Source organism: Mycotypha africana (genome assembly GCF_025528875.1).
Source record: "Mycotypha africana strain NRRL 2978 chromosome Unknown BDF20scaffold_3, whole genome shotgun sequence".
Lineage (NCBI taxonomy): Eukaryota > Fungi > Mucoromycota > Mucoromycetes > Mucorales > Mycotyphaceae > Mycotypha > Mycotypha africana.
Genome location: NW_026515727.1, coordinates 1,794,846 through 1,821,807, shown reverse-complemented (window position 1 = coordinate 1,821,807; position 26,962 = coordinate 1,794,846). Strand labels below are relative to the sequence as shown.

At 37.6% G+C, this 26,962-nt stretch overlaps 13 protein-coding genes across 13 annotated transcripts; 8 read left to right on the top strand and 5 right to left on the bottom strand.

Annotated features, from left to right (window-relative positions):
- Positions 1-1,266: 1,266 nt before the first annotated feature.
- BDF20DRAFT_860687 (uncharacterized protein) lies at positions 1,267-1,934 on the bottom strand. The gene has a single exon (XM_053080533.1). The coding sequence runs from the start codon at positions 1,536-1,538 to the stop codon at positions 1,320-1,322; it is 219 nt and encodes a 72-aa protein (XP_052938385.1). The 5' UTR covers positions 1,539-1,934; the 3' UTR covers positions 1,267-1,319.
- On the top strand, positions 1,740-2,648 carry BDF20DRAFT_397447 (protein translocase SEC61 complex gamma subunit). Its single transcript, XM_053075364.1, has 3 exons — positions 1,740-2,084; positions 2,161-2,231; positions 2,368-2,648. The coding sequence occupies exons 1-3, from the start codon at positions 1,976-1,978 to the stop codon at positions 2,410-2,412; spliced, it is 225 nt and encodes a 74-aa protein (XP_052938384.1). The 5' UTR covers positions 1,740-1,975; the 3' UTR covers positions 2,413-2,648.
- An 825-nt stretch (positions 2,649-3,473) lies between these two features.
- On the bottom strand, positions 3,474-4,414 carry BDF20DRAFT_935546 (uncharacterized protein; the record flags this gene model as incomplete). Its single annotated transcript, XM_053084761.1, has 2 exons — positions 3,714-4,414; positions 3,474-3,648 (listed from the first exon to the last, which is right to left on the bottom strand). Coding segments are annotated over exons 1-2 (390 nt in total), but the record flags the coding sequence as incomplete, so codon positions are not given.
- Positions 4,007-4,802, bottom strand: BDF20DRAFT_972068 (uncharacterized protein; the record flags this gene model as incomplete). The annotated part of the gene is made up of 2 exons (XM_053085037.1): positions 4,007-4,442; positions 4,510-4,802. 2 exons carry the CDS (start codon positions 4,800-4,802, stop codon positions 4,049-4,051), a joined length of 687 nt encoding a protein of 228 aa, XP_052938382.1. The 3' UTR covers positions 4,007-4,048.
- Positions 4,803-5,842: 1,040 nt separating this feature from the next.
- BDF20DRAFT_397456 (uncharacterized protein) lies at positions 5,843-6,515 on the top strand. Its single transcript, XM_053075365.1, has 2 exons — positions 5,843-6,215; positions 6,290-6,515. Exon 1 carries the CDS (start codon positions 6,015-6,017, stop codon positions 6,195-6,197), a length of 183 nt encoding a protein of 60 aa, XP_052938381.1. The 5' UTR covers positions 5,843-6,014; the 3' UTR covers positions 6,198-6,215; positions 6,290-6,515.
- Positions 6,296-8,178, top strand: BDF20DRAFT_860675 (uncharacterized protein). The gene is made up of 6 exons (XM_053080532.1): positions 6,296-6,467; positions 6,539-6,571; positions 6,636-6,761; positions 6,838-6,948; positions 7,036-7,557; positions 7,621-8,178. The coding sequence occupies exons 1-6, from the start codon at positions 6,447-6,449 to the stop codon at positions 7,903-7,905; spliced, it is 1,098 nt and encodes a 365-aa protein (XP_052938380.1). The 5' UTR covers positions 6,296-6,446; the 3' UTR covers positions 7,906-8,178.
- Positions 8,179-8,742: 564 nt separating this feature from the next.
- On the top strand, positions 8,743-11,331 carry BDF20DRAFT_860670 (Appbp1-Uba3-Nedd8, an E1-ubiquitin-like protein complex with Atp). Its single transcript, XM_053080531.1, has 11 exons — positions 8,743-8,818; positions 8,877-8,980; positions 9,079-9,242; positions 9,339-9,528; positions 9,607-9,914; positions 10,003-10,062; positions 10,128-10,261; positions 10,340-10,521; positions 10,606-10,695; positions 10,760-10,886; positions 10,980-11,331. Exons 1-11 carry the CDS (start codon positions 8,769-8,771, stop codon positions 11,137-11,139), a joined length of 1,569 nt encoding a protein of 522 aa, XP_052938379.1. The 5' UTR covers positions 8,743-8,768; the 3' UTR covers positions 11,140-11,331.
- On the bottom strand, positions 11,310-13,450 carry BDF20DRAFT_860667 (uncharacterized protein). The gene is made up of 4 exons (XM_053080530.1): positions 13,115-13,450; positions 12,864-13,019; positions 12,584-12,693; positions 11,310-12,472 (listed from the first exon to the last, which is right to left on the bottom strand). Exons 1-4 carry the CDS (start codon positions 13,329-13,331, stop codon positions 11,522-11,524), a joined length of 1,434 nt encoding a protein of 477 aa, XP_052938378.1. The 5' UTR covers positions 13,332-13,450; the 3' UTR covers positions 11,310-11,521.
- A 1,924-nt stretch (positions 13,451-15,374) lies between these two features.
- Positions 15,375-17,625, top strand: BDF20DRAFT_911662 (glycoside hydrolase; the record flags this gene model as incomplete). Its single annotated transcript, XM_053083856.1, has 8 exons — positions 15,375-15,787; positions 15,861-16,160; positions 16,234-16,342; positions 16,407-16,503; positions 16,575-16,615; positions 16,701-16,877; positions 16,948-17,372; positions 17,439-17,625. 8 exons carry the CDS (start codon positions 15,375-15,377, stop codon positions 17,623-17,625), a joined length of 1,749 nt encoding a protein of 582 aa, XP_052938377.1.
- Positions 17,626-19,585: 1,960 nt separating this feature from the next.
- Positions 19,586-20,908, top strand: BDF20DRAFT_834071 (uncharacterized protein; the record flags this gene model as incomplete). Its single annotated transcript, XM_053078708.1, has 3 exons — positions 19,586-19,668; positions 19,751-19,806; positions 19,878-20,908. The coding sequence occupies 3 exons, from the start codon at positions 19,586-19,588 to the stop codon at positions 20,906-20,908; spliced, it is 1,170 nt and encodes a 389-aa protein (XP_052938376.1).
- An 83-nt stretch (positions 20,909-20,991) lies between these two features.
- On the top strand, positions 20,992-23,498 carry BDF20DRAFT_860614 (PRMT5 arginine-N-methyltransferase-domain-containing protein). The gene is made up of 4 exons (XM_053080529.1): positions 20,992-21,317; positions 21,414-21,637; positions 21,721-22,307; positions 22,425-23,498. The coding sequence occupies exons 1-4, from the start codon at positions 21,047-21,049 to the stop codon at positions 23,305-23,307; spliced, it is 1,965 nt and encodes a 654-aa protein (XP_052938375.1). The 5' UTR covers positions 20,992-21,046; the 3' UTR covers positions 23,308-23,498.
- Positions 23,499-23,662: 164 nt separating this feature from the next.
- On the top strand, positions 23,663-24,100 carry BDF20DRAFT_911658 (uncharacterized protein; the record flags this gene model as incomplete). The annotated part of the gene is made up of 1 exon (XM_053083855.1): positions 23,663-24,100. One exon carries the CDS (start codon positions 23,663-23,665, stop codon positions 24,098-24,100), a length of 438 nt encoding a protein of 145 aa, XP_052938374.1.
- Positions 24,101-24,700: 600 nt separating this feature from the next.
- Positions 24,701-26,811, bottom strand: BDF20DRAFT_801399 (uncharacterized protein; the record flags this gene model as incomplete). Its single annotated transcript, XM_053076392.1, has 5 exons — positions 24,701-25,124; positions 25,314-25,457; positions 25,746-26,003; positions 26,334-26,473; positions 26,629-26,811. Coding segments are annotated over 5 exons (1,149 nt in total), but the record flags the coding sequence as incomplete, so codon positions are not given.
- Between the last annotated feature and the right edge of the window lie 151 nt (positions 26,812-26,962).

Genomic DNA, 26,962 nt, shown 5'->3' with positions numbered 1-26,962 from the left:
ATTTAAATTTTTTTCATTCAAATTTATATTGTACCTGCTGATATGTTCGTTGCACCAATGGCTATAATATTAGCAAAAGCATACGTCCAACCAGTGATAAAGGCACTAAAGTGATTACATTTCTAAGTTTCGCATTTTTTAGTATCAGACTAATACAGCTTTTTGTTCCTTACACAATGGAGGCTCTGGATTTTGTGTATGGATGTTGACTGAGCAGTTCGTACACCCAATAGTACAAACCACCACTTGTAGGGTATAAGGAGCAAATTTCAGCTAGCGAAAGTGCCACACAAATCATGATCACAGAAACAATATTCCAACTTAATAACATTGTCATAGGGCCACCTCTTTGTAGCACTATTGCGTTAACACCAAATTACGGAAATAATAAATAAGTCAAAAATATGAATTATAGAAAACTTTTCGATTCTCATTACTCGATGGAAATGTAGCAGAGGTGTTTGCCAACAGACCCATATTGGAAAATGCCAATCCTTCAGTTTAGAAAAAAGTTAGTATAAAGGAAAGAAAATACTAAATTCTAAACCACTGTTCTTAAACGTATACCAAATGAAGCGAAAGTCGATAGTCTTCTTGCAAGTGTCTACTTTTCAAGGTATATTAGAGATTTATCTCAAAGCACGGTTCAGAAAACCAGATACCTGTTGATTCGAGTCTCTCGCTCTCAGCGAGGCTTTCATTGCCGTTATTTCCTTATAAGATGTGGTAACAGCACCATATTGCGAACTGTTTTTTCCATTGATTGGCTCTGTGTTCATTCGACGTTGAGCATTCATAAGTCGTTACGTAGTGTTATAAAGCTATAATCAAGAGAAAAGAAGGCAAAAATACAAAGTTAAATCGAAGTAAATCATTTTTGAGCGATGCTTTATTTGTATAGAAGCACTTCTATGAGACAACAGAAAGAAGATCCAAAAGAGGTGTGGGAATTATCAACAAAGACTTGTCAGAGTAAGCTAGTTTCAGTTCTGCTCATCTGCTGAAAAACTATTCGACTTCATTACGAATTATGATAAAGCATAAACTTTATTCTGCCTTTTGTCTGTCTGTTGATAGAAGAAGCAACCCTATCTGTAATACAATGCAGCAAGGCATGGGATAAGTGACATATCAGTTCCGATTATCATTATAGACGCTGACGTACCTAGGTCAGATGTTTCATAAGCGATGTCGCTAATTACTGAAGTGCTCAGATTAAAGTAAAACTAAAAGCAACTTAGATCCACTACTTTTTAATAAATAATTGTTTTTTTCTTAATGTTGTAACCCTCGGAATACAAATAATAAACATCGGGTTGTTACCGTAAATGGCTTGCTTCAGACTGTAGCAAAAAGCTGAGAACGGTAAAAACATAATTTACCGAGGCATATAAACTTAGTACTACTATTGGAGCTGCATTCAGGCCATACATTGCTGTTTGAATAATCATTTTTATTAGTTTAATGGCAAGATTTAATTGGACTTGATGCATGAATATATTGAGTACAATTATTGCAAAAACAAACCGCATAAGCATAATTAAGTATTTTATAACGACATGTATCCTGATTTAGAGCTGTACTCCCATAGACTATGATATTTAAATTTGTAGTTTCACGTATATTCTATCGTTCATCAATCTATTTATAGGATTGAAATAATGCCTCCAGGATATTACTGTTAACAGTAGTTATGATTTAGAAGCATTCGATGTTATAAAAAGTGTTGAAGAAAGCTCCATATCTGATCAATTAGAGCAACATATACTACTCTAGGGCTGAACAGAGGGTACAGTAAAACGCGAGCCTTTTGAAACAGTAGTACAACAAACTTAACGGTCAATGATTGGCCGTAGACTAATTGGCCAATGAAATTTGCACCAGTTTCCAATATTAAGTTTTTCCTCTCCCTCCTAGGATTATCATATTTTCACATTTTCTATTTTGTTAACGCTTTTCTCATCATCTCATAAAAATGTCTACTGATTCTAAAGACGGTTCTGGCTCTGCTATTGATGGCCCTAAACAATTTATTAAAGATGGAGTTCAGTTCATCAACCGTTGTAAAAAACCTGATCAACAAGGTAATTTAGCAACAATTGGAGGAAGTTGTTCTTATGAAAATTGTGTGTTTTGACATTCTTAATTTTTTTTTCGTAGAATATTTTAAGATTGTGCAAGCTGTAGCAATGGGTTTTGCTGCTCTTGGTGCTCTTGGCTATTTTGTTAAGGTAAGAATCGACAAGTAGTCTTGGTTGAGCACGAGAAAAGAATGCTTATGCTTCAAATTGTTATATTTGGAGCATGTGCTAACAAACCAATGCAAATACCAAACATACCAAACAACGCGTCTATCTCTTCTATTAGTTGATTCATATTCCTATCAACAACATTCTCGTCGGCGGTGCTTAGAAGGTTCAGACTTTTCTTCATGCTTTGGACTTGATTGTACATATATTACACATAATGGAAGAAAATAATTCTTGAAGTCAACAGGGATACTCTACCGTGCTTCAGCTATACTGTTATTTAGGAGCTTATCTTTAATAAAGCAGATAAAATTAATTTCCCAAGTTTGGTAAAGTTTTGTTTGGTATGGGAGCGTGTAATGTTGTTCTTAGAAATGCACAATTCTTAGTTTATCAACAGCATATTCAATCTTCCTGGAGAAATTCGTTCGATAATGGGGCCAGGTTTTTGACAAATCGTCTGAAAAATAAGCCGAAGATGTATCTCGCATGATTTATTCGATCGTTGAAGGGATACCTTTGTATATGCTATTTTTCTCACTTGTTTAATCTCGCTACTTCTTAATGGCCACTATGATGCTATCTAAAACTTATGGTTGGACTATCTGTTTACCTTACAAATTTCGGACATTCAGCATACTGTTTTTGCTTGACTTTCGCACGAAATGGCTATCGAATTGAGACTATATTACAATAAAAATTCAGACTAAGTTAAGAAATTATTTTGGATGAAAAGTATAGTTTTTGGGATCATACCTTTTCTGTCAAAATGCTCAATGCCAAATGTGCGAACTACTATTACTCAAACAGCAGTTAATAAAACCTCAGAAGTGTACAGGGAGAAATTCCACAAGATGAACTCACCTAAACGCGTAAAAATCTTTAAGCCGTCGGTATAGAACCTGCAGCACCATTTTCGTTATGGCGATGGCGAGAGAAAATTTTGGGGCGGCCATTGTGTTCCCATACGGAATTTGTAATAGTAAGCATATTTTGGCCGCATTGACGTCTCTTTGCCATATTATACCACAGTTTTTGCAGGCCTTGGTACCATAGACGCTGGAGCCGTCCCAAATTCGTACTTCTTTCATTTCGACACCATTACAATTGTTACAAACCTACGAAAATGACGTTATTTCTAGAGATGGGCACTTAATTTAGCAATTTGGGTCCCACCTTTGAGGTTTTAAACTCGTTGATGTCCACCACCGCAGCAAGAAAGCAGCGCTGTCTTTTCAAGAGACTACGATAGAGATTTCCGGTGACGCCAGATGAATGCTCTTTAAAATGGACATTATCTTTATTGCGCATACCGTCACCGAAAACAATGAGAGGAAGTTTGGTGCGGTCTTCAGAAAATGTTGCGGCAGTCCATCTATTGGTATTTTTTGGTTTGTACCTATAAATGACAGATTGAGTGAATGACATAAATGCAGAGTCGAGGTACAGGTGTCTGTGACTCACCTTTGGCTTGCGCTTTGCGGTTTCTTTGCCTTCTTCTGCGACTCCCCCTGTGATTCTTTCCGCGCTCGCGCTTTCGCTGCTTTTTCTGCCCTTACCTTGCTTCTTTCTGTTTTTTGTCCTTTTCGACGCTTTCTTTTTCTACGCTTGTTCTTGTTGGTCTTTTTCCGCTTCCTTATGTTATATTTTTTCCCTCCATCAATTAGCATATAGGCCATCTCCTCATCGGCTTTCAGGTGGCCTTGGTAATTATTAAAATTAAATTTAGCGGAATTAAAGCCATAGAAGTCATGAAGAGCCTGGAGATGTTGCAAAACGTATGAGACGTAGAGTAGATATTACCCATCCGAGTGAACCGTTTTGCTGGTTGGCATCTCCGATTCGATGTCCTTTAAGCCGGTTATATTTTTCTTATTGTCGACTATCTTTGCACGCCTGGTGTAACCAGCAATGTTGGCTCGTTCCTCTTTGCTACATGAACGAACTTGATGATGAACGCTGTCGTAGCCTACAGCAGCAGTGAATATTTGATTGCGACCAGAATCGATAGTAACTGGTACGAAGTACCGTTCAATCTCATCGTGAGTGAAATCTTCAAGTGTAAGCAAAGGTATGTCACTGTTCTTTTTCTTGGCCCTGACAAAAAGGAAAGTGACAGCAAAGCTATCTGTGTGGATGGCACAATTGAAAATGTCCTTAGAGTTGGCTGGAGCTCCTACAAGGTCTTGTAGGCTATTTGAGTAACAGATGTTTGTTAATCTTATTAGGTTCTGAAAGCAAAGTATGGTTTTTTCCTTACGTTTCATATCCGAGCTTTGCAAAATTAAATTCATTAAAGAAGATATCGAGATTTTTAGCATAGGACCCGTTGCCAATGGACTGTCTGGACAAACAGCATAGGGCCTTTTCATTGATGCTGACATGCTTCCATTTGATTGACACAGTGGGAGTTAATGAGAATAATTTGGGTTTTTTGTCATTCAGACCAGCGGTAAGGGCTTTCGTTTCGATCATCTGCAGCATGAACGTCAAAGGTGGTAGAAATGTTGATGGTGCTGCTGTGATATTTTCAATTGTTGGAGTTGATGGCATCTTTTCCATCAATGATTGGCATGTTGCATCAACTTCGGGTTTGTTTTGCTATATCAATATCCTCCAACCATTTACAAGTATCCATATCATTCAAAATTTTAGGAAGGCAATAGGAGTCAATAAGTCCGTAAATCATACTATTCTTCGTTTCTTATTATTTGACAATGAATGGGCAATTAAAATCTTTTCTATGAAGATATAAGTCAAGCATTTTACCTGGAAAGTAGGCTTCAATGCCCAATACAAGTAATATCTGATACGTTTAGTGTGGTTAATGTAGGCTTTGTTGGTAATTTTTGGCCCAAGACTAGCTTACAGATGCAGTACCAAAAGTTTTGTTCATAAATGTATTCCTGAACAGTTAAATTACGGTTCTTAATAATGTAGTAATTCATGAAAAGCTGCGCTCTGGTTGTGACGTCCAATATAAATCTGCACAGCTCAATCACTTTTTGCTGGAATCCTTCATGCTCTTTCCGTAAGATACTGTGCTCAGCATCAAAAACACCGTCCACGTAGGTTACAAGGGGCAGTTTCCGAGCGTAAAGCTCATACTTATCTGAATAGTTTGTTCGAAGGAGCTCCGCTCTCGTTGACAACAAAAACAATCTAGACAGATTTCTTTAGACGCGCTAAATTTTGACACCAAATCTATATACGTTTATTTATCACTTCATCAGTTACTGACAAGAAACAGGCGTTTAACTTAATTTATACAATCACCTATTGTTATTGCTTTCTTTAAGGGAAAAATGACACTAAAGTGACACGATTTAGATCAAGAGAGATGCTGAGCAGTCAATGAGCATACAGGATTGTGAGCCATTTACATAGAATACAACTGGACTATCAGTTCAAATGGCAGCTAAGGAGAATGTAGGTAATTCTTTTGGGCCGATCAAACAACGAAACTTACTGCAATAAATGCGTGCAAAAAGAGGCGGGCCTCAAATGGTTACTAAAAGTATCCAAGTATAAAAAAATAAACAGTCTGCAAATAAAGACTCAGATTATTTGAATTAAGTCAATAAAAATATCCAGTTTTCTTACTAAAGCCCACGCCATTGAATGCCTACAAATGCATATCCGCCTGCAACTTCCGACAACTGTCGTTGACCCCATTTCTCATTTGTTTACCAACTCCCCACTCGACCCTTAAAACAGCATGCCAACGCCCCAGTTAACTGGAGTATATCTTGGGCAATTGTCCAAATGCTTCTTTATGAAATCGATTATCTTCAGCACGAGAAAATGCCCCCTACCCCGTCAGAAACATTAGGACAGCCCTTGCTAGACTGGCTTTATGCGTCCACTACCGATCATTACTTGATTGTCCCGTTTTTACCTAGTCAGCATTGGGACCTACTATCTTTTTCTTCTCTAGTCCCCTTTTAGGGTTTTTACTTCCATAACGTAATTTGACCAGCACAGGGCAATTTTCTGATATGTAGTTTATCTGTGTGCTCATTGGGTTTAAAATTATTCAGTAAAAAATCATAGTAAAAAGTAATCATTCTAGCACCTTCAGCTCAGATTCCTGCGATTTGTCAGTTGTTGACTGAGATAGTTTCAACGCAAAAAAAATTTGAACCTACCCAAATTTGAACAATAGATTCCTCTCGATCAACTTGATCGATTTACACGATGGAAGCACAAATCAGAGAAGTAACGCTTGTTATATTTAGCTTAATAAGGTTTTGGTAGTTCTCTATCTTACTAAAACTATGGTCGCATAGCTTATTCCCTTTTTACATCAACCAGCTTTGGAGGTAAATCAAACAATTTTTTTCCCTTACATTTACAAAATGTTTTGACAGAAGACCACAATTATAGATTAGAGCTATTGCTCTTCATCACCTTGTTCCATATAGTCCCAACGGCAATGAATACCGACATATTTTGATTGAACAAAGAAGTACTGTTTGTAAAGATATGAAACTTCTTGTCAAAGAAGATCCAGTAAATGAACTTTATCAAAACAAGCATTATATATGTTGAAGTTTAGCTTTATTGATCCCTTTTTTGTCAACCTCAGGTCACTGCACACGATGCTCTTCGCTGTTTGATCAACTTATCTAGTGATCCACAAGTTCAAGCTGAACTGGATGATGAAGATTTTGTTAAATATCTTGGTTTATTGATTACAGTAAGTTTGCCCAGCAGCATCGGTTGCTACTCTTCCGCTTTTACCAATTCAATTGCGATTTTCTCACCCTATCTCATGTTATACTAGAACCCTAAGTCAGTCTTAGCTGATCTTGCCTGTATGTTGTTATCTAATATGACCAAGCATGAACCTACTTGCGTCAAAGTTATTCAAGCAAAAGCAAAACCAGTGGAAGGATTGAACAATTCAGATCGTTTGTTGGACCAGTTGATCGAAGTATTCCAGAAGGGTGTGAAGAAGGAATATAATCCTGAGGCTGATTTCCACTTTCTAGCCAGTGTCTTCTCCAATGTTTCCAGTATTCGTCTTGGTAGAGTGTTTATGGTTGAACGCTCACCTGCTGATCAGCTTTCACCTATCACCAAAATTCAAATTTTTACTGAGGATCCTAATATCATTCGACGTGGTGGCGTAGATTCTACGATTAAGAATTGTTGTTTTGAAACTCGTGAGCATGAAAGACTCTTGGATGTGGACGATATCAATATGTTGCCTTTTATTTTATTACCTTTGTGTGGTAATGAAGAATATGACATGGACGAGTTTGAGCAATTCCCCGAAGAAATTCAATTACTAGATGACGATAAGGTATAGTAAATGGAAGAATCACACTTCATTGGATCAGAAGCTTATCAACAATTTCTTTGATAGAAACGTGAAATTGATCCCAAATTACGTGCCATGCTTCTTGAAGCATTGCTTTTGTTGACTTCAACTCGTTTCGGCCGTGAATATCTACGAAAAAAACAAGTCTATCGTGTGATTCAACGACTTCACTTGACAGAAACGGACGAAGAAATGAAAGATAAATGTGTTTCTATTGTCGAAATGCTTATTCGTGATGAAGAAGGTGCTGAAATTAAGGAACTCAAGCCAAAGGAAGATGAACAAGAAGAAGAGGAAGATGAAGATATGGTGATCGAAGAAATTGCATAGATTTGTTCATTTTATTTTTGTATAGATTTGTATTCATATTAGAATTTTTCCCCCTCATATTATCTCAAAAAATACTTACCATTGAAGAGATTGCTTGTTCTTGATACATAATTGTCATATAAGAATCGTTGCCTGTGATCAATAGTCATAAGTTGGAAGCACCTAATTATGGTTGGGAAGGATTATTCATTCAAACTTTGCTACCATTTTAGAATATCATGTCCCTTAATGAATAAATACGGTCGGTCATGCACTTACGATATTGTCTCCAGAACACGAGTTTTAATGTAACTGATATTTCCCAATGGGCTGCGAGACTATATGGGGGGGCGGTGGACAAAATATCCAACATGAAGCTAACTTACACGTGTCGGACAAAATGCATATGAGCCGTTATAAAGCTCTAATTCAGATTCGTCCTCGCCATGGCCCTATTCATGGTGCAAACTGAATCGAAGGAGTTCTTTACGCAAGCAGGAACGGTCAATACCCTATCGTTATAGATACAAGCGCTATATGACTTTTGTCAAAACTCATTATATTGACATGTTTGCTACCGTTACTATCATCCTGAGGATGCCGTTTAATTTGGCTGTATCAACATAAGTGCAAGCAACAACTAAAAATCCACTGTAAAGCAAAACTTAAATTGAAAACTTTTAAAGCATTTTTGACATAATGCTGTATATGTAGATTATATTTACGTTAGATGAACCTTACCTACACATATTTATTATCGTTACACAAAAACGCGAAATAAAAACGCTGGTATTCAAAAAAATGCCTTCACAGCATTAAAGCAAAGTAAAATCACACTGTGTTTTTCTTGCTTTAAACATTTCAACTTCACCTCAAATCGCGAAATGTCCGTTATAATTGACCAGAAAACGCAGAAATATGATCGTCAACTAAGGTACTTCTGTGTTCTGACATAATAGTTATTTGTTATTCTAACACTCGTTCATGAAAAGACTCTGGGCAACGAACGGTCAGAAAGCTTTAGAAGATGCCAACATTTGTCTACTGAATGTCAGCACAACAGGTTGCGAAATGGTCAAAAATCTTGTTCTTCCAGGTACAAAATAATAATAAAAAAAACACGATAGATCATTTGTCAGTAAAGAGCTTCAGACCTCAAACGTCCCCTAAAACTTTCTCTTCTGATATATCAAGGTGCTGGTCACGTAACGATCATTGACGACAGTGAAGTAACCAAAGAAGATATTCAAAACAACTTCTTTCTCGACAAGGACAGTACAGGCCAATCTAAGGCTAATTCTGCTGCAGCACTATTGCAGGAGTTGAATGAAGATGCTAAAGTAGACTATCTAGAAAAGGTAATAACATAAGAATAAGCCGGCAAAGAGTAGCAGCTACGAGAAAAGGAAGCATCAACTTGTATGATTTTCTAAACTAAATAATGATAATTGTAGAACCCAGAAGTATTAATAGATCAAAGCCCTGGCTATTTTGAATCTTTCTCTTTGATCATTGCTGTCAATATGCGCGATGAATATTTATCAAAGTTGGCACAATTATGTCAGCAATTCGGAAAGGTACTTTTCACCATCAAATCTAAAGGACTCGTCGGAATGTTCAGTGTACAAGCGCCCGAGCATACAAGTAAATGTTATAACATTACAAAATAGAGAAATATTGACGCTGAAAAGGGATCGCTTTTTTCACACGTTTAAAAAATAGTTATCGAGAGTCATCCAGAAAATACTGTGGATTTGAGACTAGCTTGCCCTTTCAAGCAATTAGTTGATTATGTAGCAACTATCGACCTGGATAAGATGGATCAAACAGATCATAGTCATGTACCTTTTGTAGTAGTCATATTAAAATACGTCGAAGCATGGAAAGCAAAACATGACGGAAAAGCACCTCAAAATTATCAAGAAAGACAAGAACTCATTAAGGATATTAGAGCAGGAATGAGGACACCGGAGGAAGAAAATTTCGAAGAAGCTATATCTCATGTTTGGCGATTAAGTAATTCGGACACAGTAAGTTTTGTTATGGGTATATACACATAAAGATTGAGGAAAAATACATGTTAAACCGTTGCTCTTCCCCTCTTCTCTGTTTGCTAAGATTTCATCCGAGATTCGTCATCTTTTTGAAGACCCAGCTTGCCAAAATGCAACAAGCAATGTAAGCCAGTATACAGATTATGTTTAACTCATAAGTTACCGACATTTTCTCTCCGCTTATTCTAGTCTCCTTATTTCTGGATCTTGACGCGAGCATTGCGAGATTTTGTGAGAAATGAAGGTGAGGGACAACTTCCTTTGGCCGGAAAGTTACTTGATATGAAGTCAGATACCTTGAATTATGTCAATCTACAAAAAGTGTAAGTTAAGCAGCTAGGAAGTTCTCACGTTAAACAGCGAAAAGCAATCCATCTCATCGTTTGTCAACAACTTATCAGTTATCGTGAAAAGGCTTCGCAGGATTTGGAAGCCATAACACAACGTGTAAATGAATTGGTTCAAGGTTCGAGTATTGTTATCCCTAAAGAGACGATTGAACTTTTCTGTAAGAATGCAGCGAATATACGAGTGATTCACTATCAAAATCTTTCTGAAAATAACTTGAAGAAAGAGCAGTTAGGTATGTGCAGCAGCATTGGCTTTTTTGTCTCAGATTAGTGCTATTAGAGAAAGCTAATCATATGTTTAAACATAATTATCGCAGTAAACCTACTGAAGAATGAGGAAAATTTCTGCTACTATTTCGTGTTTAAAGCAGCTGATAAATTCCAAACTATATACGGACGCTTGCCAGGTAAATTTCAGAAATGTTATTCACCCTAAAGCTAATATCGACTAAGATGTAAATGTTTGTTTAGCGACAGAAAGCGATTTTGATAATCTGAAGGCCAACGTCACATCGTTGATGGAAAGTTTGGGCGTTTCAACGGAAGAGATGGGAGAAATTGCTACAAGCGAGATGTTGAACAGAGTCCTTACAAATTAGTAAATGATACTTTAAAAACATGGACGATATGGACCGTAAAGCTTACATGATCTTTTCTCCTTTTTTTTTGTTTTTCTTTTTTACACTTCCAGCGTACGTTTCAATGATTTAGAAACAGCGAATTTGGCAGCGTTATTGGGAGGTTTAGCAGCTCAAGAAGCAATCAAACTGTTGACGCATCAATATATACCCATTAATAATACATGTATTTTCAATGGTATACTATCTACCAGTAGTGTTTATAAATTATGATAAGAACGACCAACTATACTGTAAACATACCATAACATAAAACTCAATGATACGTAACTAATAAAGTTATTGCCTTGAAAGGAGTCGCAAAGCTCGCTATCTTCTTAGGGTTCTTTGTACCCAAAAGCACAGGAAAAAATGAAAAAGAAAGGCCAAGAAAAGCTCACAAATTGAGATAATCAAATAAACTAGTATGTACACTTTTTGATTTATTATTAGAAGTATGAGCTAAGAGAAGAATAACAATGCATAATTTTAAAGATGAAACTTCATTATGACTCTAAAAGAAAAAAAAAAAATAATAATGTTACAACATTTATAAAAATGTGGAAAAAGAGGAAGGGACATAAATCGAGAAAAAGATATGAGATGGTAATTTTGCTTAAGCAGTTTGTTCCATACGAGCAGCAACACAAGCAGTAAGAGCAGCACCGACACCACTGCCATCTCTAGCAAGACCGAGACGAATGGTCTTTTCAATATCGTTGATTTCAGGGTGCATTTCCTTGAGAGCTTCGTACATTCTGGCTTCGAATGAAGGATAGAATTCGTAGAGGGAACCGTCAATACCAATGTCACAACCTTCAGGGCCAACTTCACAGTGTTTGATAATAGCAGAGATGGAGCAAGCAGCGAGACGAGCAGCACGCTTACCTACCAACTCACAAATCTTTTTGATGATACGAGCTTCAGTAGTAGTAATATCGTGCAAATTGAGGTTGGTATCTAAAATTTCCTTGCTGACTGAGAGTTCGTCGGAGTTATCAGCTTCAATGTTTGACATAAAGGCAGTTTCGAAAGACCAATGTCTGGAAATATCCTTGGACCAGGCGAATGAAGTATGTATTTCGCGCTTGAGAAGTAATTCACGATCGATCATATCGGTCAAAACGTTACGAGTGATTTCACCAAGATACATTCCGGAGATCATCTTTTCGTAGAGCTGAGCGTGAGGATTAATTGATTCACGATCCAATTTATTGTCGAAGCGGGTGAGGGGAAGAATGTTACGCTCGTTGTCGAAAGCACCAAGTTCCATGTTGATGATCATTTCATCGGAAGTGGACTTGCCGCCCTTCCATTTCTTGATCTTATCGATCTTCTCAATATAGGCACCGTTGGCACCAGTACCTAAAATAAGACCAGCTAAAGTTTCAGGCTTGTTGTAAGCATTGGACAAGAGAGTACCGACGGTATCGTTGACAATAGCGGAAACCTTAACAGGAACGTGCTTTCTTAAAAGAGCATCTTGCAATAACAAGACAGGATCTTTACCAACAGCACCTGTACAAGCGAAGCCCTTAGTCCAAGTAGAGAGGGTACCACGGTTAATCTGCAATACAGTGATGGAAAAAAGGTGTTTAGCAGTCACTCTTTTTTTTTTTTTTTCTCGTTTCGCATCCACTAACTCAACTCTCTTCTGTGTACTCTGTCAATATCTTACCGAAGATTGCAAAACGGGGAAAGAGAAAGTGTAACCTAAATTGAGCTCCATTTCTTGATCTTCGAGACCTTGTTCAGTCAAGAAGGTATCAACACATTCAGCAATATAATCTAATCGTATTCAACAAAGATGAGGTAAGAATAAAAAAACCATGTTAAGCGGAGTTCTCAAATCGTATATGGCTGTTTCATTTCGGTTGTTGGGGGGCCGTCAACGAGCCAAAAAGGTAAACGCCTTTCGACCCTATGTTTGCCTATGATTTCATTTATATATACATTACCACATAAGTTACGCATGGGACCCGTCTTCAACTCTTCGGAAACTCTAGATTTTGAGGAGACAGTCTTGAATTTACCAGCACCTTCAAGAGTAACAAGAACAACTCTCAAGTTTGTTCCACCCAAATCAAGGGCAAGGAAGTGACCCTTTTCTTGACCTACACAATGAGGCATAGGTTAGTTTTTCCTTTCCACTTTCTCGTTCGACTGCACTCCAAGTTACTATATCTCTTGTACTAAAGAAATACTTTACCAGTTAAGCGACCTTCAACGAAAGAAGGAATCATGGCAACAGTAGCACCCTCTTTTTCAAGACCCTTTTGCATTTCAACAATAAAATGATCACGGATTTGGTTGAGGTACTTGGTGTCAACAGTGAATTGATCAATGATATCACGCATGTAAGCTTCTTGTTCGGGGGTTCCACCCAATTCTTTAACTTCATAGGCTTGAGGTGCTTTACTGGACATTTTTCAATGATGATATAGAATAAATAGATAGGAAAATCTTGCGCTAACAGAAAAGATGAACTTTCAGCTAGAAAAAAAGAAGAAGAAGAGAAACTTGTGAAAAAAAAGAAGTTTTGCCATAGAAGCAATTCAATCCTTAATGCGACGGGCTTTTAAAAATGAAGTATGGTGCTGGTGTCTGTCAAAAAAAGAATAAAAAAAAAAAATCTGTGCTTTTCACTTTGAAACACAGTGATTTGCCGCATGATATGGTATCAGTTTTACAGAAGCCTATCACACTTCCCTCTTGCTAATTGAATGCGCAGGGGATAAGTTGCTCATACTTGAAAAAAACGCTTACTTAAAATGAATCATCTGTTTTTATAATCGTTCAAATTATCCTATGCTCGACATATTTGACGTAACTAATATTATCTTATCATTAGACAGATCTACCACCGTATTTACTGGTAAAATTAAAAACTCAGGTTTCTAAGCGTTTTTTGGACCATCTTTGAAACCCGCCAAATCCCGTGACTAGAATAGTCTACGATTTTGGTAGTTACCGGATCAACCCATGGATTTCCACAGAGTTTTTCCCTGCAATTCATTAGGATATAGCTTACTGGCTTTGCATTTACGCTTATAACATTTTCTTGCCCGCACTCCAATCTTCACGATTGTTCGTCAGCCTCTGTTATTTTGTTTTTTTTCATTTCCCGCGGTCTATTATTTAACCACGTTATTTCTGGTCAAACGTCATAAATGGAAATTGAAGAGGGGCAGTTTCTCGTTTCGCGATCGTACTAAAAATTGAATGGCCGTCTATATAACAATATACTCAAAGAGGCCCAAAGCGCTTTCGTGATCTCGATGATAAAGTCATTGTAAAGTAAAATAAAATAAAAAAGGGACATCAAACCAGCCCTTTCTTTCTATAGAAAATGGAAAAGCTTGGAATGTCATTTAACCGTTTAAAGTTTTCTGGTAAAAGCCAAAAAAAAACCAAAAAAAAAAACTGTCCACAAACGGTTAATTTTTTAAATTGTTTTCCCGATGCATTTTGTCTAATTTTCGGAAATGCTTGGATTGCTAAAGATTACGGGAAGGTCTTTTGCACGCATAAAAAAGGGACCAAATTAGCACACAAACAAACTTTGTGTTGCATTCATTCGAATGAAAGCTCGGCAGCAAATTCTACTGTATTTTGGAGGAGAATCTGTGCTGTTTACAAAGGTGCTGATAGGCTTAATACGCAGATTTATGTCATATGTTCAGTACATAAGAACCATGAAAGCAGTAAAAAGTATACGCGAGAAGCTGATGGTATTGTAGAACGTTTGGTCGCTTGCCAAATGGATAATGCTGTTAAATAGCAGTATAAATGTCGACTCATTACATAAATCCGCATGCACAGACTGAACGATCCTTTTGCTATATTTAACACGGTTTCCCAGGGCCATTCCAACGGCAGTAATAGAATCACTTAAAGCGGAAAGTTTTTATAACGTCAGCAGATCTTGCAAAATAGTATAAATCTACTTGTTCCTCTGTGCAGAGTCTTTCTTTTGATTCAACGTTGATGCGATTTCCGTGGGGAACCCTTGTGTTTGAAATTTGGGGTTTCTCTTTTCGCGTATCTGTTCTGTCTAATAGTAAAGCATACTTGATGGATGTGTATAGTCGGCGGTGGGTTGACCGGCTGTACCCTTGAAAAAAAGGCGAGTTTAGGCTATGCCCAACTTTTTCGGAGAACAGAAGATAGCAAAAAAAAAATGTAACAGTACAGCTGCATTAATGGCATTTCATAGTATTGTAAGACCATCAAAGATACAGTGATTTGGCGATGACATTTTCTACTTCAGTATGTAAAGTAGTCATTTCCGTTCGATTTGCTTTTATGGACTACCTTGTATCACAAAAGCAACTCCTCTCATTCTCAGGCAACCGTATTGCGTACAATTCGATTTACATTTCAACCCCCTTTTATGCGAAAAATGAGCGGTAACAATATTCATTTTTTCGAAATCTTACTTTCTTTTCTCTGCCTATCAATTTATTTGAATGAAAAGTGTCAAAACAGTATCATTGTGCATTTGCATTCTATCAGTGACAGCGCGGTTTTTTGTTAAGGAAACTCAGGCATATTATTTTTTTGATCAAAAGCCAATTATTGCTAGTAAAAGCAAGCAGCAACAACACCATGAACAACAGCATGCAACGGAGGAATGGAACTATGACTATTACAACGACGATGATTTTAGCAAAGCCGATCCATTCGACAATGACAATCCATTAAAGACTCGGCAACAGATACGCAAAGATCTGGGAACTCTGCCAGATTCATACCTTTTAACACCAAGAGAGAAACAAAAATACATACAAGATGCATTCGTTTTTTCATGGGAAGGATATAAAAACTACAGTTGGGGGTATGATGAGAACCGACCCGTCAGTAATGGTCCCCGAAATACAAGGTATAATCCACGACTGTTCTATGTAGTTATAGCATTAGGCTCCATTGATATAATGTTCATTCTGTGTTAAAAGAAATGGTTGGGGAGCGACGATCGTTGATGCCTTGGATACGTTGTATATTATGGGGATGCATCATGAATTTAGAGCAGCGCAACGTTTTGTCGCTCGAATAGATTGGGATAGACTTATCAGTAATGACGAGCCTGTACAATTATTCGAAACTGTCATACGATACGTCGGAGGACTTTTATCGGCATACGAATTGTCGCATGAGAATGTATTTATAACCAAAGCGGTAGAGTTAGTGGAACGTTTATTACCAGCTTTTGATACGCCTACAGGAATACCCTATCAATACGTTGATTTTACCACGTAAAGTAAATCAATATTGAAATGTGCAAACTAGTCAAATATACAATACTGATATTGTTACAAATCGTTGAAGAGGCGAGCCCGTTAAGAATGAGGTAGTTTGTTTAGCAGAGATAGGCACTATACAAATAGAATTCACGAGACTTTCACAGATCACTGGCAATTGGAAATATCATAATATAGTATGATCATATTACTGAAGAATTTTTTGAAAACGCTAAAAACATTCTCACGAATATTTCATAGGGCCAACGTGTTTATGACACATTTGTAAATAAGGATATTAGAAGGTTTGGTTTATTTCCTCACCTTATAAATGTTAAATCCGGTGAACCAGTCGGAAGTAAGTGTTTGCTTTAGTTGTTTCTAACTCTTTATCCCTATAATTTTTACAATATGACCCTATATGCGTAGATCACATCACCTGGGGTGGAATGGGAGACAGTTTTTATGAGGTATGATATTAGAAATGGTTAACAGGGGCCATTGAGACGTGGTTGTTTCCATTAAACTTGTCAATTCCGCTCCGTACACCCATAGTATCTCATAAAGCAATTGGTGATTGCCAAAGGCAAAGATCCTGCCAAATGGCAAATGGTATCAGAGGTTATCTCTAGTTTGGAAAACTACCTGTTGGTAGACTCTCCGTCAGACCGTCATGCATCCTTCCTTGCTTTGTTGGAGTCCGATGAACAGGTTCTTCAAATGGATGAACTGGTAAATATAATGTCATGCACACTCCAGAGTATACATATTGTTAGCTTCAATACGTATATTTGATTTATAGGCATGCTTTGCACCAGGAACTTTACTACTATTAGCACGCACTTTTCCACGAGAATATGGCAACATAGAAACAATAGCGACAAGGCTGATGAACGGCTGCTATAGTGCTTGGGATTTGACGGCCACGGGATTGGCACCGGAAGTATTTTCTTGGGCTCAACCCGACCCTGATATTGGTGACAGTGACACTGATGGCAACGATCGGAAGAAACCAGCTGTCTATCCAATCCATCCTTCCTATATCTTACGTCCAGAAACAATAGAATCATTATATTATTTCTATGTGTATACTCATGATCCTATTTACCAAGACATGGCGTGGGACATATTTAGTTCAATGTACACTTACTGCAAAGCAAAATCAGGCTATTCCGGGGTTACACGAGTAGATGTCCCAACAAAGACATGGGATGATCGTGAAGAAAGGTAACGTTTCTTTATTAATTATTGTTATCTTGGATACGTTTATACATTAACATACTTGTAAACCAGCTTCTTCTTTGCAGAGACCCTTAAATATCTCTACCTCATCTTTGATGACCCAAAACATCCGCGATTTCCTTTTGATAAATGGGTTTTCAATACAGAAGCACATCCTCTCAGAATGGAATCCAACTTGGTCCCAACAACAGAATCTTCTAATACCCGCAATGCCTGGAAACTGTATCAACAACAATGATGTTTACCATAAACCATACCTTGACCGATTCCGTTGTAATAAAAAGAAAAAGAGAAAACAAGAGCAAAGCAGAGAGTGTTTAAAGGCATCATCTTCGTTTATTAGGAAGGTTGTGTTATTATAGATTCTGAAGTAGTAGGTAGATTTCGGTGCTTATGTGTACAGCATTCCCAATTACTCCTCTTCGTCAGTTTCATGATATTCGTCCTACAAGTGACAAAAAATTTGATTAAAAGCTTCATTCCACCTCCTTGTAAAAGTGAGACTTACTTCTGAGGATTCCTCCTCGTCATCTTCGTCATCTTCGTCATCTTCGTCGCCCTGTGGATCTTCCATTTCCTCATCCTCACTTTCTTGTTTGTCGCTCTCGTCATTACTATCCTCTTTTTGGTTGACGCTTGACTCTTTTGGTTTTCTTACTCCTTCAGAGGTCGTACTACGTTGCCCATCTGCTTTTTTACTATCATCATTGCTATCGTCATCTTCTTCTTCCTCTTCCTCAGTCTTTTCTTCATCGTTCAATACATATGAAGGTTTTTGGGCTGCAGTTCTTCGTCTGCGTGGTCTTATGCCTTCCTCTTGGTCATCATCAATAATAAGACTCTTATCAAGGCCTTCTAATTCCCTTTTCAGTTCCAATTCTCTTTTGACAGCTTCACATTTTTCCAAAGAAGGTCTACCTTTGACCCCTAATTCTTCCAATATTTCTTTAAGCCTTCTGATTTGAGCATTCTCGGATGGATAATCAGCTAGCTCACGAGACCAAACCTTACGGACACCACATTTATTGATAAAATGTTTCAACCTTTTGATTTGATCTTCCTTCGTACTATTTGATTCTTCTGAACTAGCTCTTTTACGTCTCGCAGATGACTTTTTTGAATGCGAAACAATTTTTTCATCGTCATCCATAGCATGTTTTTCTTCTTCGGCATCATCGTCTCCTTCTTCGGATGGCTGCACTAACTTTCTCTTTTTCTTCTTGGGCATATTATTCTCTTCATTGTCTTTGTTGCTGGTACTTTCAGCATCAATTAATTCTTGCATTGAGCGGTGATGGTGATGAGTTTCTACTACTTTATCATCGTGTTCAGCCTCATTGAAATCCTCATCACTATCTGTCAAAACGTCCTTTGTATGCTTGCTTGGTAAATCTTTTTCTTCGACGTGCTCATCCATTTCTCTTGCTTTGGTGGTTGATCCCGGAGCGCTCTTCTTCTTCTTTTCCTGCGTTACTTCCATATTATCGTCATCTTTTTCACTATGTTTCTCTTTTCCTTCATTTTCTGCCGCTACTTCATCATCGTTCTTGCTGGTAGACGCAAAAGTCACTTGACGTTTTCTTTTGAGTTGAGGTTTCGTTTCTTCGTTCTCTATTGCCGCTTCTTCTGCAGGTAGTTCTGATACAATATCGTCAATCATTTTGGAAATTTGCTTTTTATAAGGCTTTTGTTTTAATGCATCCCTTTCAAACTTCTATGTTTCCCATATTGCATATAGATGGAAAAGAAAAATGGAAAATAAGACTTAAGTACGAAGCCTGCCTTTTTTTTATGCTAGGTTACAGAATACTTTACGAAATAGTCTTCCAACTGATGACGAATCTCATTAGCTGTTAGAGCACTAGATTAAGAAATAGTACGGGTTGTCTCGGTTAGTTACTTTAGAGAAGTTGTAGTCTAAAAGTTCGCTAACCTCATGTCCCCATGAGTGATAATACTATGTATAAGAAAATATCAATCAGTACTGAGGGTCAATAAGTGAATCAAAAGTGTGTCAAACTCACTCTTGAAGCTTATTGAAAAAGTTTTTTCCTTTGATGAAATCTTCGTTTAGGATAGCCATGATCAAGATCAAAATCAGAATAAAAAAGAGAATAAAACAGAAAAGAACACGACATCTCTAAACGCGTTTCAATTGCGGGGCAACAAATTTACAGTGAAAAAAACGAAGCACATGCATGAAATTGAACATTTGCCTTTCTCAGGTCGATTATCATAAGCAAATGTTACAAAGTGACGATGACTCGGGCGAAGACATATTGTAAGTACTCTACAAATTTAGCAATAGCTGGTGAATAGGTGAGTTATTGATTTACTTTCTGTTATTTTTATCTCTATTTTAGTTTACCAACTGAATTTGACAGATTAAGAGCACAAGTTCAAGGATACCGACGTAGATGTAAATCTAAATCTAGGATCAACTTTTTCAAGTCAAGAGAATTACACTAATATCCAATTATTTTTTTTTAGTGGCGGCAGCAACAGCAAAAGAACAGCAACTCAAACGACATCTTATCGAGGAGAATCTATCATTTGTTACCATTACTTACTATACCAAGCTGATCCAAGATCCCACCCAGATCTACGATCATGAATTGACGCAGCTGCAACGAGAAGTGTTTGACAAATTTCTAAGTAGAGCAGAAGGGTGTTGTATTAGAGAATGCATCAGCTATCATCGGCTAAGTGGAAGGACCGTCTTCAATTTCAACAATAACAGTGGTCATCCATTAGAATGTATACGGTTAGACACATTTTACGACCAAACTTACAAAGAGCCCTATTATATTGTTTACAATAAAAATGAACTTGAACGACGACGGACACAATTGAAAAAAGAAGTAGAAGAAACCGGGTTACCGATCAAAAGCCTTAACAAGGTTACAGAGGAGCAACCTGCGTTAATTGAACATCATACGATACCCAACTTTATCGCCATCGATACTTTACAGGAACAGCATCTACCCCATAATTTGAATGCATTTATAAGAATTATCCATCATCAATTACAAGCGTATATTGTCAAACGAGAGATTTTGAATGATATCGCGACCGTAATGCGAGAAAGACAAAGAAGGAATACAGTTTTACGAAATTATGTCTATGCAGAATACCATAAACCAGCAACACCCATTAAGGTTTTATCTCAAACTGAATCTTTGAATAGAGTCCAGTTACAATTTACACCACCTATAGCCGCTGTTTACGATACACGTTTAGAGGAGAGAAAAGGAGTTCGATTCTTTATTGATCTGGAATACGGGAACCCCAGTTCGAGTTATCCGACAAAGATTTCTATCAAAAAGATCGGAGAGCCTTCAAACCAACTTAATGAAGGAATAAAAGAAGAAGAAGAAGAAGAAGAAGAAGAAGAAAGCAACTTTGTTAGAAGTTTAGAGAAGGATTTAAAGATGAGAAGACTGAATCATGTATTAATAGATATTTTAGACTTTACAGCCGACAGTAATGCTATTGATAAAGAAATGGATATTGACCAATAGAAATCTATAGCCTATCAAAAAAAGCTGAAAATCCAAAATAAATAAATAAAATATTTTAAGTTTGACAGTTTGTGTGGTTTTCTTTTCACTCATTCTTCCTTTTGAAAAAGAGCCTATCTCCACAATATCATAATACTCATGGGCGGATCTTCGCAGCAGCAGCAACAACAGCAGATAGATGTTTCTCGTATGTGCGGTGTAGGTCTAATGACTACCGATCACTACGATGATCTTCCTAATTTTATTCAGCAAGCAGAGGAGGCTGGCCATGAGTTTGTTGTCATCCCCATCTCCCATCCAACTTTTCGGCGTGTATTAAACGAGAATAATTCAGTAGAGACGCAGGCACACGAAGCTTGGAAAGAAAGGCCCATGTTTAATATCAAGGACCTTGTTATTAAATCTGCAGGTACATCAACGGGCTATATAAAACCAGCTTTCTCGTGGTGGTTATTGATTGATTTTTTTTTTTTTTTTTTTTTCTTTCACAATTGTTTTTTGTTAGAATGGTCTTCAAGAGTTGTTGGCTTATTACCCAATTGGATTCAATTGGAATCATCTAATTCAGATATTAAACTATGTTCAGAAATAGCCTTGAAACAAGAAATAGACTGGGCTTGCCACATTGGTTTACCTGGCGTTCTCTTCCCTACATTACCAAAAAAGGGTTCTTTGAAGAATACAGCTAGAGTGATTCAACGTCTTCTCAAATCCATGACAATAACTCAGGTACCAATGTTTTATTTAGTGTCATTGCTTCGTTATAGTAACTCATCCTTTAATATGATACACAACCCCTGGGCTTGAAACAGTTAATGGTTCAAGTACCTTTAACGTATAAAGAGAATATTCAAGGAAACTTGCCGTGGAAACGTTGGAACCAACTTCGTGCATTGTGCAATACTGAATACCAACATAGACTTTCTGTCGCTCTCGAAATTACGCCGGAATTGCCTTCAGATGAACTACTGTTAAACATGTGGATAGCAGAACCGGTCAAAGCTGTCATCGTTCGTGGTGAGACTTTTGTCCCCAATGCAAAGGGTTATCCTGTCCTTCCAAAGCCACATCAACGCTTCCTACAGAAATTAATGGACAAACTTAAACCTGATTTTATTGTCACCGTGCCCAATACACCTTTGCATGAAAAAGCAAACCCCAGCTCCTATTGCGAATATATTCATTATTTGAACCGACATTTACCACTTCAAACGGAAGAAGAGCAGTTTGCAACTGGGTATCACGATTATTTGCAAGCTCCACTTCAACCTTTGATGGACAATTTAGAAAACCAGACATATGAAGTCTTTGAAAAGGACCCCGTGAAGTATCAGCAATATGAAAAAGCTGTCTATAAGGCATTATTAGATAGAGTAGAACATGGATCTGATTATGTGACGTACGTCTTCATACATATCTTAACAAAAGAGAGGATAGGATACTTTAAAGCGCGTGTGTTATTTCGCAAAATACGTATAGTGATTAATATTATTATTCTCCCTTCCTTCAATGATAGAACAATCATGGTTGTAGGTGCTGGCAGAGGACCTTTGGTAGATCGATGTCTACAAGCAGCTGAAAAATCAGAACGTAAAGTTTTTATCTATGCATTGGAGAAGAATCCAAATGCTTTTGTCACTTTACAGAATAAGAAGACTCAACAATGGGGCGATCGAGTTGAGCTCGTCTTTGCTGATATGCGACAATGGAATCCGCCCAAGCAATGTGATATTCTTGTCAGTGAGCTCTTGGGCTCATTCGGCGATAACGAGCTTTCTCCTGAATGTTTAGATGGCGCACAAAAATTCATCAAAGAAGATGGTATTTCGATCCCTGCTTCTTATACCAGTTACATCTCTCCCTTAGCATCCAGTCGAATCTTTGGCAATATTAATCTCTACAAAGACATCAAACATTTTGAAACGCCCTATGTTGTTCTATTTCAGCAGGTCTGCGAATTGGCTGCTCCCCAATCTCTATGGTCTTTCAAGCATCCCAATGATGCGTTGAGTGAGAAACAGAAGAAAGGGCAACACATCAACACTAATCTACATAACGTGCGCCATGCACATGTGGAATTTAAGCAGATGAAACATGATATGATAATGCACGGTTTGGCTGGCTATTTTGAATGTGAACTTTATGGTGATGTGACATTGTCCATTTTACCTTCAACCCATTCTCCCAACATGTTCAGTTGGTTCCCTATTTTCTTTCCACTCCAAAAACCGGTGCAAGTATTGAAAGACTCGACCGTATCAGTTGATTTCTGGCGTCTGACAGATGAAAGTAAAATCTGGTTCGAATGGTCTGTGTCAGTAGAGAATGAAGAAGGAGACATGATTAGCACCTCAACTATTCATAACGCCAATGGTCGATCTTCCTACGTAGGACTTTGAGGAAGATATTGCTGCCTCTTTTTTTTTTTTTTCAAATTAACACTTGAATAAATTACTTGCTGTACGAAAAGATGGTTTATAACATTATCAGAGAAAAGATCAGGACAAAATATTATAACAAGTGTTAATGCTGATGTACGTTTTTTTCTTCATTGTTTTTTTTTTTTTTTTCTACCGACTCGAAAAGATTAGTATTTCGATCTATGTGGGAACACACAAATTTATGCAGATCAAATATGAGCCTAAAATTTCCCTTTTCTTTAGAGCTCACGTCTCTATGTGCTTTGATGTCTTCTTTTTCTCTCGCTTTTCTTACTTCATTGTTTCAAGTCGAAATAACGTTTTCTTCTCGCAAATGGATAAAGAAGTTATTGTAAATCCTCAAAAGTGCCATTTGGATGATTTTTACGAGTATCATGTTTATGATAACGGTGCTTCATCATCTTACTATGATGACTATTATTATGGTCCATGTCCGCTGTTAATCATGTATCGTCACCAAGGATTTCGCTTTAATGACGAAATGCTCGTAAGTGAATATAGAAGACATAGCAGCTATGAAAGTCATAAAAGTACAAGCCTAGAAGACATGGATCATCGTCGGAACGAACTACAACAACAGCAGTATCCACATCTTGAGCAGAGTAGTACTAGCAATAGGAGAAGTTTTGACAACAGTTACAATAATGAAGGTGTCAAACGTTACTATCATACAGGCGGCACCAGGTTACCCTCTACACCGGATGTTATTGATATTAAATTGACAAAGGCTGAATGTGACGTATATCCCTAAGTATTGCGAAGCGCGCGAAGAGTATAGCATGTTTATTTATAAGTTATATTAAATATTAGTTATTAATAAAGAAGAGGTATATTATGCTTGTTTGTTAGTATCTTATTCCGTTGTTTGGGATTGTTTCTACTCATTCACCCACGAACTGCCTCTTTTCAGCCATTTAGCCAATAAAATGGTAATATCTCTCAGAACAAATCCTCCAATCATATTATTCAAGACAGAACAAATCTTGATCAATTTCATAATCAATATATCATACTGAGGCGGTAACGGTAATGGCGAAGAAGCAGAAGTAGCTAAGTTCTGCTTTTCGGCACAGTAGTGGTTCAACCAATATTCCAGGACATGTAGTTTTGCAAATAATTTCTGTAATACTTCAATGTAGTTTTTGAATTGATCTTCTGCTTTATTGCTGCCGGTTAAGCTGAATGCGCCATTCATTCTTTCAACTGATTTTGTTATTTTACTTCCCCAAGAGATGAAAGATTGTGTCTTTTTGTTGCTGTTACTGCTTCCGTTGTCATTGGTTGTTGTTGTTGTGTTACTCGTTGACATAGAGTCTCCCATACTACTGCTGTTTGCTTGATCGTTCTCCTGTTGGGTATAATTGAATTGCTGTTGTTGACTAGAATTGTCTGAGGTAGGCGTACTCTCCCTCTTCAATTTTTTTGCAAGCGTCGTCTGCAATTGATCTACAGTCGTTTCTAATTGTTGAATAATCCTAATCGAGCTTGTTAAGTCATCCAGGTAAATCCAATTTTCAAGTCGAGCCATATCATTCATGATCGATTCACAGGCAGAAATTTTGATATCCATGGATGAAAGACGAATATTGGGTTGTTGCCATAGGTTCTTGGGTATATAAAGTTTTTGAGTTAAATAAGCGCCCTCCGACATACTTCTTTCGATGGCGAGAAGTAATTTCAGATATTGTTGGCTATAACTTGCATTTTTAGCAATAGGTGTCATGGCGGTAGTTGCAGCCATAGTAGGATGGTTGTTTATAGTACTGGATGCTGTACTGGATGCTGTAACGGAAGAAGTGACAGATTGATTGGACGGTGATTGGCTTATGTCAGTCGAATGGGTGCTCGTTGGCGATGTTGCTGACGTTGGAGTAGCGGATGGTATATGTTGATAGTTGTTTGTCACTGTCATGTCGTCTTGTTCGATATGATCTTTGAGAAATGTCTGATAATTATTGGAGGACTTATTTTTTCCCATCAGTCCATCCATGGATAATCGATTGGCAGCTTTTCTGCGCATCGATCCTAAACCTGAGTTCAGAGATGGTCGACTTAAGACCGTTGCACTCGTATTTGTTGTACTAGTCGTACTACTACAGCTGCTATTTCTAGTGTTACTCATAGGATACTGATAAATGGAGGACGTTCCGTTTGAATTAAAGAGCGTGGAGGGTCTATTGATGATCATTTGTGGCGAGTAAGGTTGTGAAGAAGGATCGTTAGTAGATGCATATACGGTTGACATAGAAGAAGATCTTTGCATTGTAGCAGTAGGAGTTGTAGACGAAGATTTATTAGCAGCAATTGGAATAGTAGCGGGTGATAGCGAATCGTTATGATGGGTTGTCACATATGGAGACGTTGAAGTAGAGGAAGTGGAGGTAGAGGAAGGCGACTTCTTCAAATGCAAACTACTATTTCTTGTTGTAGATCGAAAAAGAGTACTGACGACCTTCTTTGTAGTAGAAGAGCTACTATTACTCTGAACGAACGAAGGTAATATCATTGTTGATGTTTGAGCTTTCTGTAGTTGTTGCTGGGTATTATCAATAGATATAGAAGAATCAATTGAACAGGAGGACGATCGGTCACAGCTTTTATTCGAAGTTTGCTGCTGCTCTTTTGCAGGCATCGAGATACTACCACTACGTAATCTAGAACTAAACCGTGATGGCCTGTCTGATTTGCCTTTACTAGCTTTTTGATCTTCCTTTTCTGATGATACTGTTGACTTCATTTCATTAGTCAAAGATGGCTTTCTTTCATGACCACTCGTGTTTGGTTGGGCTTGTTGTTGCTGTGCAATATTGACCAGAGCAGCAACGGTAGTGGCAGTAGTGCTGGTAGGAGTGCTTTTTGAGACGATTAACTGAGCAGGTGGCAACGAGGAAGGATTTTTAACTATTGTTGCCGTTGTCGTCATTTTCTCCTTTTGAGCGTAGTGACTAACAAGCCGAGAGGGATTGCTTACGGTAGTATCAGACGGACTGCTCTCATTGTTTGTAGAATATACGGTATTATTATTTTGACTTGTCGCTACTGGAGATGATCTTTGTTGTTGCTGTGGTAATCTAGCTGTTGTCAAAGCACTCAATAATACAATCCTTTCTGAATAAGAATCGTGCTATCACAAGAAAGAATCGATAAAAACGTTAACAAGACGGGTTTCCCGAGAATTTTTGTCGAAAATAAACCTAAACCCGTCCCATGCTGACTATTATTTCCCACTAAAACCAACACTTGTGCTCTAGTTCCCCTATATCACAAATGCCTCCTTACAATGTTCTGTAATCGTTGACGGTCACCTTCGTTGTCTGCTGTGATTAATACACGTTCGAGTAAGTTCACTGCCTCTTTATAAGCTGTAATAGCTCCTAATACATTGTTAGTTGAATCACATTGTACAGCAATGTTTGCTTTTTGTAAAGCTGTTCTCAATATCAATTTTGAAAGTTCTTTTGCGGAAGGAGTTGCCGTAGTGCTAGTATTCATTGAATTATTGTTGATAGTATCATTCATGCTGGCCTCTTTGACTGTTACTGCATTATTACTAAAATGATGGTGGTGTTGCTCAGTATTTAGACTTAATGTTGAGGTTTCACTACTCATACTT